We start from the raw sequence: 11,405 nt of genomic DNA, 5'->3' as shown, positions 1-11,405 counted from the left end.
TACATGCGCATTCTTCGGGCTACGCTTCGGCATGAAGCCTCCTGCCCCGCCGATGGCGCCATTCAAAGGAGGACCCGAAGTGACGGTTGTTTCAGGCGCACCTTTCCTCTCGCACCTTTCCCCACGCGTCCTCGCTGTCCTTCCGGGAGGAGAGGCCTTCTCGCGAGAGCAGCGCCGTCTGTCTCGCCGGGCGGGAACGGGGGCCGAGGCGAGGCGAGGCGAGGCGAGCCGGGCCGAGGGAGGGCCCGAGGACGTGGCTGGCGGCGCCTCGGGGTGAGAGGAGCCGCGGGGTCGGGGTCGGGCCCGTTCCGGCGCGCGCGGGGACCGTTGGCCGCCCGCGCCGGGCCCAGCCGCCACGTGCCGTCCCTGGGGCTCCGTCGTGTTCCGGCGCTTCCTCCTGCTGCGCCGCGCCGCCTCGGCGCCAGGCACTGGAAGGACGGGGTATCTCCCCCGCGCTTCGGCGCTCATCCCCGGAACCTCTTTTCAAGTGATGGGGCTCCCGAGCGTGGCAGTAGAACAAGAGCGCCTCTGCGTAGGTGCAGAGTGCCCGGGGGGGGGGGAGTTCCCCTACCAAGCAACCATGGCATAGTGGGGGACGGGAAGGAAAGGCTACCGGAGAGTGGGGTGTTAATCTCTAAATCACAATTACTCTTGTGTGGTTTTAATCTTAACTGTAAATCTTTTTAAAAAAATTCATAACAAGCTTTGCTCCTGGATAGATGTTAGTAAAATGGCCCTGGTCTTACTGAGGTTTGTGGCTTTTTCCCCACTTTGCAAGGCTACTGCAAAGCTAGGTGGGCAGGCGAGAGAGAGAGGGCTTGTCAGCGAGGTGGGTAGAGAAAGCAAACGGTTGTCAGACTGAGGGAGAAGGGAGGGCAAAGGCTGGGAAAGAAGCTGAGAGACTCGCTTTGCTGGAGGAGCAATTTCGTTTTCTAACCATTCTTGTCTCACGTCTCTATAGCCTGGCGAGCGGCTAGGGTGGAATGCCTGAACAAACTAGGATTAAGCTAGGAGGTCAGGTTTGGATCTAAGAACCATGGTTAACACAAACTGAGATTCACAAGCCAGTTAACAGCCATGGTTTCAGGTTGTGGTTTGTTGGTCACAAACCATCATTATGTGGTCAGGGTGAGTTCAGACCTACATATAAACCACAGTTAAGCTTAACAAATCATGGTTTAGCATTATGTCTGAATGCAGCCAATGGCTACAAGCGTGGAGGGTACTTGGCAGGCCAGATCCATATAAAAAAACAAAGTATGATTTTTGCATAGACCTGGGATATGGACATTTTTCATTTTAGAGAGGGATGCATTATTTTTGGTTCCTTCTCTATGTGTGTGTGGCTTGTTTGTTTGTTTGTTTTTGCTTAGGGCTGGGGTAGGTAACCTGATTTCCTCCATATATTTTGTACTACAGCCCCTATAAATCTCAGCCAGCATAGCAAACGGTCAGGGATTATGAGAGTTGTAGTCCAAAATCGCTGGGGGCCACCAGGTTGTCTATCCCCTGGCTTGCAAATACAAGCAAAGATTGCTAGAGTGAGGGACTTGGACTGGGAAGGCCTGGGTTTGAATCTGTACTTGTACCTAGTCCCGTACAGGCACTTGACTTAAACTTGTCTGGAGGTAAATTCTATGGAGGAAGGACTGGCACTCCGCAATAGAGCATATGTTTTGCATGCAAAAGTTCCAAGGTACACTTTCTCTTATCTCTAGGTAGGGCTAGGAAAGTTTTCTGTGTGAAAATTTGGTAAGCCGCTGCGGATCAGTTTAGACAATACTGAGCTATTTAGATAGACCAGTGGTCTGAATTGGTAAAAGGCAGCTTCCTGTGTTCCTACCGCTACATGTAGTTTTAGCCTGTCTTCCAGTCAACAATCCCTGCTTTGCTGCATACCAAAATGCTATATACTGCATTAGATCTGGAGTTTGTTACTGTGCGCAGCCCACTGAATGCCCCTTCTTGTTAGCATTGGTTTTCCATTGAGGTCTGACACTCCAGCATTACATATCTGTGCTCCTTTCTAACACTCCTGCATGAGTTCCACCCACTTTCTTTATTGCTTGCGCTCCAATATTTGAGCTCTGTCCAGTATTGATTCCTGCTCTTTGCTGTGAACCTTTACTACTTACACAGTTTATGTGAAGCCCGATCTTCCTTGGATATTATGCCCTTTTGCTCTTTCTCAGACCTGGTCTATCTACTGCCATCATCCCAATTGTTTATCTACTATCATCATCCCAATTTGCCAACAGTGCTTCACTCAGCACTAATATCTGTTACTGTTTCCTAACTGTGACACCAGTATGTGACTGAATCCACTTTGTGGCATGAATTCCTTACCTCAATTTCCCTCTCAGCCTAAATTCCTAATTTTGTGACTAAAGTATACGCATAATTATTGTTTTACCATTATTTATTACATTTCTATACCGCCCAATAGTCAAAGCTCTCTGGGCAGCTTACAAAGATTAAAAACATTAAAAACACAGTATACAGCGATTAAAAGCCATTTACATAAAACACAGGCGAATAGACAATATACACAAGAGAACATTTATCTAAAGTAATCTCAAGCAACAACTATAACCATAAGACAATCGAGGATTGATTAAAACTCATCATATGTTGCCAAATGCCTAGGAGAAGAGAGAGGTCTTAACCTGACGCAGAAAAGATAACAGTGTTGGTGCCAGGCGAGCCTCATCGGGGAGTTCATTCCACAATTGGGGGACCACCACTGAGAAGGCCCTTTCCCTTATTGCTGTCTTCCGAGCTTCCCTCGGAGTAGGCAGCCGGAGGAGGGCCTTAGATGTTGAGCATAGTGTACAGATAGGGTTATGTTGGGAGAGGTGCTCTGTCCTGTATTGTGGTCTCAAGCCATGTAATCACTGCCTGTTTTTCCTTGCTCTTGACACCTGATATTTAATGGTATAACAGAATCCCCACTTCCTACCCACATTGTTTCCACACACTGTAACCATCTCAGTTTGTGACTGATCTGGTCTACATTGCTGTCAATAGCAGTTGTATCCTAATCTGTGGTCTTCTCTCACTAGGCCGCAGTGTGTGTGTGTGTGTCTGTCTTGAGACCCCCTTGCGCAGCTGGAGATGGAGTACATGAAGGAGCCTGCAACCCTCAGCCAGGGGAACATGTGAGTAACACATTGTCTTTGAGAGCCAAGCCAGGAAGATGATACAGTCCCCAATGTGAATGTAAACAGGGGGTTGCTTAAGTATCTGTCTGTCAGCATCTCCCTGCATGTGGCAAACTAAGCAGCCAGGCAACAGGCTAGGTTAGATACTTTCTCCATCATATGTTAGCTTTTCACTATACGGAGAGTCCGCCATTCAGGGCCATTTTCTTTCAAACTATTATCCCTGCGGTATTTCAGGTACAATTCTATGAGGTCTGTACCAAGGGTGATATCCAATTAAGTTCCCCCACCGACAGAACTGTGTAACCTGAAAATCTGCTCTGGAGGGTTGGGGGTTTTTTCTAGAGCATATTTTTAGGGAGCTAGTGGGGGGAAGGAGAAGAGAAGAACCACTGCGTAAGTGGGTTCCCATGTTAAATTTCAGCCTAAGGGTGAAACCCTATGCATGTCTAGAGAGAAAAAAGTCCTACATGCTGGCTGGGGAATGCTGGGATTTGTAGGACTTTTCCTGTCTAAACATGCATAGAATTGTGCCCTAACTGCATGCCTGGCTTGGCTTTAAGTTCTAAATATCCTCTTGCTATTTATAGTCTCAAATGTATTATCAAATGGGTGGGAATATCAAATTGTTGGAAGTTAGTAATGGCAGAAAAACGGAGTCCTGCGCATAAGTGGTTGTGGTCCAGAACCCACTTTGTCAGATGTATCTACAGAGCACTTTCTGAGTTTTGAAATGCTAGAACAGATCTAGCTCTTTGATTATTGCTAGTATTGGTATGAAAGCACTTGAATGTGCCAAATTCATACATTGTTTAACTTAAAAACAATAACAAAAAACTTGTGATAAGTTTTTGTAACACCTTTGAACCTGAGAACTGTTAACTTCCTGATGATCATCCATTGAGTTGACTCAGCTGAGATTTGAACATTGGTCTCTTATGGTTAAATTCCAGCACTATTCAAAGAACCATTATGACTTTTAAACTGGTGTGTGTATGTGTTAACAGTACAGGTTAGTGTTCTAGTTTTTTCTGTGGTTGAAAATAACCATTGTTTTCCACTGTATTTTCTCTTGAAGAAACCATGCATTTCATTTTTAATGGTAATGTTCTTTCCTTTATTCTAGCCTGTGCTGCCAATGTGGCACTGCAATCCTGCCAAACCCAGCCAACATGTGTGTAGCATGTTTACGGACTCAGGTGGATATCACTGAAGGAATCCCTAAGCAAGTCACTGTTCATTTCTGCAAACAATGTGAAAGGTGCCAACTATTTTCTAGATCTTAAGACACTGACTTAACTTTTTTGAGTCTTTATATAATCATCAAGACTAAAATAATACCTCTCAGGTCAGGTTGATATGTTTTTGCTCCTTGCAAATTCACATAGAATTCCAGGACACCTTTTGGATGCTCCTTCAGATATCGGGCTCCTTCTCAGAAAATGCAGGTGCCCAGCCCAGGTGGATGCTGCAGTGGCTTCTTCACAGAATACAAATCTAACGAGGGGAGAGTTAAATAACCTTTCCCCACCACTTTCTTTTTCCCCACCACTTTCTTCAAGGAGTACTTAACTGGGGCTTTGCGCCTCCCCTCAGCAGCTATGTACCATGTGTGGCAAGAAGCCTTTATGCGGAACACCGCTGTTGGGCAAATAGTAAAACTCGTCTTTGTGGGATATACTTTTTGGCGGATGGGGGAAGAGAAATTTTGAATCCTGTGAAACATATTTGTATGTAAAGTGTTATATTATGTCACATGGAGTGATACAGCCTCATCTCTGTTATAGTCAGTAGCCACTTGGCAGAATCCACCAGTCATTTCTCAGTTAATAAGATTGCTGCATTAGCCCTCAATCATCGCCATTTATGTTGGGAGAGAATAGAACATTCATCTTGTATAAGCAGTTGTTCGACATAAGGACATGTAATATAGCTGGTATATGTTAACGTTGAAAATTGTGAGATAATATACTATTATAGTATATGCTACCATTATAATAAACTAAGGGTGCAATCCTATTCAGATAGGCAACCACCTCTGAACTCGGAGGCAACCGTCTATCCAGTGCAGGGCAGGAGACGCATGGAGGGGATCGTTCTCTCCGTGCTTCTCCTGCCCTGCATTTTCGGCTAGACAGTCGCGGGAGGGCTGAGCGGGGAAGGAGGCTGCTGTATGACACATTGGATGTGTCGTACAGGCATTTCTGCCCGTCCCAGAACGCCCCTTTTTGGCCGCTCCGCGTTCCTCTTGTGAGCGCGGAGGATGGGGCTGTTCCGTGCTGCCTGCGAGGCAGCATGGAAGTGTGAAGAGGTCGGTTCCAGGAAAACCAGATATCCTATGGCCATCTAGCTGCTGTCTAGCGGCCATAGGATTGCTCCCTCCACTAACCTGTGAACACGTTTACAGAACTGAAGAGCTTGTGTACACATTCGCTATGTGTAACATGCTCTTTGAAGGTCCATTCGTTTCACTTTGGAGTAACTGCTGTGCCTGCGTGTTTCATTGAAGGTGGCCTGTTGTTCGCACTGGTAGGCTGTCACTTTAGGGAACTTCAGGTCAACATCTAATCAGAAGTAAGAGGAAATTTGCTACTTACTTCTAGCCTCTGATTAGATGTTGACTTGAGGTTTCCTAAAGGTAAACGTAGCAGTTGATTCTTGGTCAAGCAGTGAGAGGGTAATAAATGAATTGTATATAAACCTAAAGCATCTTTGAGATTCTGACTGCTTACATCTGTTTTTCATGTAGATCAGCGATATGAACTACATATGAGTTCATAAGTATGAGTGTACTTATTCAGTAAATATTTTGATCATTTCCAGCTGTAAAATTTGAGTGAATAAAGTTTCAGTGGGCGTAAGGTATGACTAACCTAGTCTAGATCCTACCCCATCAAAGTGTTTTTATGTGTCATAGTTAACATACATTTAATTTAAGAAAATAATTTCAGGTATCTTCAGCCACCAGGATCTTGGGTGCAATGTGCCTTGGAATCAAGGGAACTTCTGACCTTATGCCTTAAAAAAATCAAAGCTTCTCTTAGTAAGGTTAGTCTTGTATCTTGGCATTGTTGTATAAAAGTGAGATCTAATATTTTTTTAAATACTGCCTGTGAAAGCTGTGTTTCGTTAGGAATGTGGACTTCTTAACTGGTAACAACGAGTTTGTTCTACAAGCAGATATATTTTAGTTGAAGATGTTCAGTTCTGTTTTCATATAGTGATTGTTCCCTAATGCCATATGTGCACTGGGTCATATTTTGCAAAACTAGAACTCCTTATGCAATTAGAATCTGCATCCATAAGCATCCACTGAAGCAGCCTATTCTGTTAGGAAATAAAAGACAGAATAGCTGCATGGTGCCTTTTGACAGGCAATAGGAGATCTTCATCTGGAAGTACCTTATGTTTGCTATTATGCATGTTTCTTGGAGCCTTAAAAGGTTTATTGAGTACTGTGTATCTTTTCATGTATTTTCATACTTTGTGGTGACATTAGTTGCATGCAGGAGTTCTTGAATCTATGTGCTACCATTTCTGCTTTTTGAAAATAGGTATAATCACGCGTGATATTTCGTCCTGACAGGTACGGTTGATCGAAGCAGGATTTGTATGGACTGAACCACACTCCAAAAGACTTAAAGTAAAGCTGACTGTACAGAAAGAGGCAAGTAAGCTTGGGGGTAATTTTTATAAACGATATAACAGAAATGCAGGAATGTCTTATGATAAAGCTATAATGTTAGTTAGAGGATGTCAAGGATGCTCTTGTTTGTGACTTGAGTTCTGAATAATGTTGCAATTGTACTATGCACATTTTCTTGGGAGTAAGTCCCATTAAAATAAGTGGGACTTAACTTCCAAATAGACATTTATGGAATCAGGCTGTATGCCGATCTGTAGAGATTCCTGTACAGCAAAGTGTTAAGGAATCATGTCTTAGGACTGCGGGCTGGACATAATGATCTTTGTATTCCTTCAATTTCCATAATTCTACTTCATAGCACAGTTGTGAGATAAAACAAGGTGAACATTTTGATTTAACTCAGTGTATATTATTAAGCAAGATAAGTTTGAAGTATTGATCTTGGATTAGCTCAGACTGCATGCTTTTTATGCCAATCTGTTTTATGGAAATCCTTTTTGAAAGAAAGGGGCAACAGAGAATATAGACTATGAAAACTTACTCACCATAGGCAGTTTAGTAGAGAAGACAAAAAAATTAAATCTTACACTTAACTTTCTTTCATAGGTGATGAATGGTGCAATTCTTCAGCAAATCTTCATAGTAGAATATGTTGTTCAGTCTCAAATGTGTGATGACTGCCATCGAGTTGAAGCTAAGGACTACTGGAAAGCTGTAGTTCAAGTTAGACAGAAGGTATATATGAGAGAAATGTGTCTTGTCAAAGAGAGAACAAGCAGTATAATCACTCTTCCACCAAACAAATGTTTACTATTAATATAAAGTTGCATTAGGTAGGATAGAAACAAGCTCTGCAATGTATGTGCCAACCCCATGGTTTAAGAACTGTTAATGCTGTATAATCAGAGCATGAGGATTTAATTGGAGAAATAGAAGTTGAACTATCCAGTGCTCATTTATGTATTTGTTTTAAAACTTCCTGTCATTAACTAATTTTAACAGTCTTGCACAGTATTTGGGTAAACTACAAACGGCTTCAGTGGCTTCCCATGTATTCCAGTCAATTAGGGACTGCAATTCTAAGGACACTTACTAGTGTGTATGCCCCACTGAACCCAGTGGAACTTGCTTCTGAGTAAAGCAGGTGTAGTATTTTGCTGCATATTTATGTATTCCTGCTTTCGTAGTTTAGGAGCCATGGGCTTTGGGTGAAATGGGAGCCGTATTGATCAACTACTTTTTTCTGCTCCCATGGAGGCCTTTTCAAGAATACAAACATCACTTTTATCTGCAATTCTTGTTTTGATTCTTAAATTTTAGACTCTACATAAAAAGACTTTCTACTATTTGGAGCAGTTGATTTTAAAACATAGACTTCATCAGAACACTCTTCGGATCAAAGAGATTCACGGTAAGCAATGTTTAATAATTTGTATATAAAGCGATTGGTGTTATATATGTTGACATCAGTTCTTGTAGCAGTAAATAGTAATACAGGGGACTTGCATGAAAGAGTTTTGCAAATGGTGCTTTGTCATATGGCATAGGCATAATACAGTGGCGAGAAAAGTTTGTGAACCCATAGGATTGTCACATATTCCCAACCTAAAGTGTTATTAGATCTTAATCTAAGCCCATAATCCTAAATAAAGAACAATAGATAACCTGGGTGAACAAATGATATATAAAGATGATGCTTTTCAACATTTATTTATCCACAACTGATTGAATATTCAATATCAATGTGTGAAAAAGTATGTGAACCTTTAGATTCAATACCTGGTGGCATCCCCTTGAGCAGCAATGACTTCAGGTAAATGTTTCCTGTAACTGGTAGTCAGTCTCTTACATCGGTTTTGAGGAATTTGGGCCCATTCCTCCTTACGGAACTGCTTCAGCTCAGTGACACTTGAGGGCTTCCTTGCATAAACAGCTTGCTTAAGGTCATGCCACAGCATTTCAATAGGGTTTAGGGCCAGACTTTGACTAGGCCATTCTAAAACATGCAATTTCTTCTTTCTCAGCCATTCTTTTGTAGATCTGCTTGTATGTTTAGGATAATTGTCTTATTGCATGACCCACTTTCGGTTCAGCTTCAGCTCACAGATGGATGGCCTGACATTCTCCTCTAGAAGCTTCTGATACACTGCAGAATTCATGGTTGTGTCAATGATGGCAAGCCATCCAGGTCCTGAGGCAGCAAAGCAGGCCCAAACCATCACATTCCCACCACCATGCTTGACAGCTGGGGTGAGGTTCTTCTGTTTAAACTCAGTGTTTGTTTTTTGCCAAACATACCATTTCTCATTGAGGCCCAAAAATTCTACCTTTAACTTGTCTGTTCAAAGAACATTGTTCCAGACGTCTTGGGGATCATCTATGTGATCTTTAGCAATCTTCAGATGGGCAGCAGTGTTCTTTTTAGAGAGCAGTGGTTTCCACCTGGCTGTCCTTCCATGAACACCATTCTTGTTCAGCCTTTTTCTGATCATTCAGTCATGAACACATTAGCCAAGGTAAGAGTGGCCTGCAGATCCTTGGATGTTACCCTGGGGTTCTGTTTGACTTCCTGGATGATGCACCAGTTTGTTCTTGGAGAGATTTTGGTAGGACGACCACTACCAGAGCGACTGTGGTCTTGAACCTTCTCCATTTGTAGACTACCTGTCGAGCAGTGGATTGGTGGAGCGCCAAATCTTTACAAATTTTTTTGTAACTGTTTCTAGACTGATGAACAGCAATAACTGCTTTTCTGTGGTCCTCATAGATGTCTTTTCATAATGGCCAGTGCATTCAGCCCCCCGAAATTGTTGGGGAACGAAGCCCCCCACCCTGCGAAAGGCACGTGAAACGGAGCACTCACCTGCTGCTGTTCGCGCTGCTCTGCGAATGGCAGCTGTGTCTGCGGCCGCCATTCGTTTCACCATTTAAGCCATGATAGGCTACATAAATACTTACGTAGCATATCACGGCTAACACAGGGATGCCATTTGCGTCCTGGTGGAGGCTGTGATAGGCTACATAAATATTTATGTAGCCTATCACGGCAAAAAAAAAAGGAGATGCAAATGGCAGCGGCTACGGCGGCTGCCATATGCGTCCCTGCGCAGCCCAGCAGCGGCTGGATGTCGCTGTGGGCTGCCCCGGCCGGCAGCTCCGTGGAGTCGCTGCGGAGTGGAGCCGGCCGTCGAGGATTTTGTGGGGAGGGACGGAGCACCTCCCCCCCCCACGGATGTACGAAACGAACCAGGTAAGTCGTTTCGTACATCCTCTTATAGGGTGGGGCCTCCCAAACTCAACCTTGAAGATCTCCCTAATTCCTTAAATGCTTGCTTCTGATTATTCCCTTTAATTGAGCTGATGCAACCAGGGGTTCACTTACTTTTGCACATACCCTGACTCTTAAGTTCTCATTGTTTGCCTAATTTACACGTTGTATTTTACAAGATATGGAATTGGTTAATATAAACCCTATTGGATATTTAGAAAAGGATTGGTTTTGATTTCATGAAGGCTGTCATGGTAAAACTATGGAATTTCCATTATTATCATTAGGGTTCACAGACTTTTTCTCATCTCTGTATATTTGGGTATATACATATGTAATTTACATCTTGCAAAGGGGGGCTATGTGTTTGCTTTCTAAGGATATTTCATATATTTGTATCCTGTTGCATGAAATTGCAAGTGGTCTCCTGCCAGAGACTGACCAGGCACACAACTACTTAGTTTCAGCAGTGCTGCAGCGTCTGATGCTCCCAGAACATTTACTGGAGTCTGAAAGGATTGGATTGTGTTATGTATTTCGTGGTAGAAATAAACTGTTCCTAATATATTTATGGTAAGAATATACGGAAAATCTGTATAGGAAGGATAATAATATTGGGGATAGATTTGACGGTGTGGTCAGTGAGTTAGAGCCAGACATCCTGAAGAGTGAGGTTGAATGGGCCTTAAGAAGCATTGCTAATAACAAGGCAGCAGGAGACGACGGTATCCCAGCTGAACTGTTTAAAATCTTGCGAGATGATGCTGTCAAGGTGATGCATGCCATATGCCAGCAAATTTGGAAAGCACAAGAATGGCCACCAGATTGGAAAAAATCAACTTATATCCCCATACCAAAAAAGGGAGACACTAAAGAATGTTCCAACTATCGAACAGTGGCACTTATTTCACATGCCAGTAAGGTAATGCTCAAGATCTTGCAAAGTAGACTCCAGCAATTCATGGAACGAGAATTGCCAGATGTACAAGCTGGGTTTAGAAAAGGCAGAGGAACTAGAGACCAAATTGCCAATATCCGCTGGATAATGGAGAAAGCCAGTGAGTTTCAGAAAAACATCAATTTCTGTTTTATTGACTATTCTAAAGCCTTTGACTGTGTGGATCATAACAAAATGTGGAAAGTTCTTGGTGGTATGGGGATACCAAGTCATCTTGTCTGCCTCCTGAGGAATCTGTATAATGAACAAGTAGCAACAGTAAGAACAGACCACGGAACAACGGACTGGTTTAAGATTGGGAAAGGAGTACGGCAGGGTTGGATACTCTCAACCTGCCTATTCAACCTATACGCAGAACACATCATGCGACGT

General features: G+C 43.2%; 1 protein-coding gene across 3 annotated transcripts in view; it reads left to right on the top strand.

The window, feature by feature from the left end:
* Positions 1-205: 205 nt before the first annotated feature.
* The window catches only part of NMD3 (NMD3 ribosome export adaptor), a 29,040-nt gene continuing 17,840 nt past the window's right edge, over positions 206-11,405 (top strand). Inside the window, exons 1-7 of one of the 3 annotated variants that reach the window (XM_084847409.1) lie at positions 206-273; positions 3,063-3,158; positions 4,288-4,422; positions 6,113-6,209; positions 6,748-6,828; positions 7,414-7,542; positions 8,128-8,218. In XM_084847409.1, the coding sequence (XP_084703535.1) occupies positions 3,115-3,158; positions 4,288-4,422; positions 6,113-6,209; positions 6,748-6,828; positions 7,414-7,542; positions 8,128-8,218 (577 nt within the window). In that variant the 5' untranslated portion in view covers positions 206-273; positions 3,063-3,114. Of the gene's footprint in view, positions 533-3,062; positions 3,159-4,287; positions 4,423-6,112; positions 6,210-6,747; positions 6,829-7,413; positions 7,543-8,127; positions 8,219-11,405 lie in introns of all 3 variants that reach the window. The other 2 variants (XM_084847411.1, XM_084847410.1) reach the window with 2 other exon arrangements.

The sequence above is a fragment of the Heloderma suspectum genome, chromosome 3 (assembly GCF_057233095.1).
Source record: "Heloderma suspectum isolate Gila_16-S chromosome 3, 16-S_ref, whole genome shotgun sequence".
Lineage (NCBI taxonomy): Eukaryota > Metazoa > Chordata > Lepidosauria > Squamata > Helodermatidae > Heloderma > Heloderma suspectum.
The sequence above is the reverse complement of the archived record's forward strand: the minus strand, read 5'-3'. Positions and strand labels throughout refer to the sequence as shown.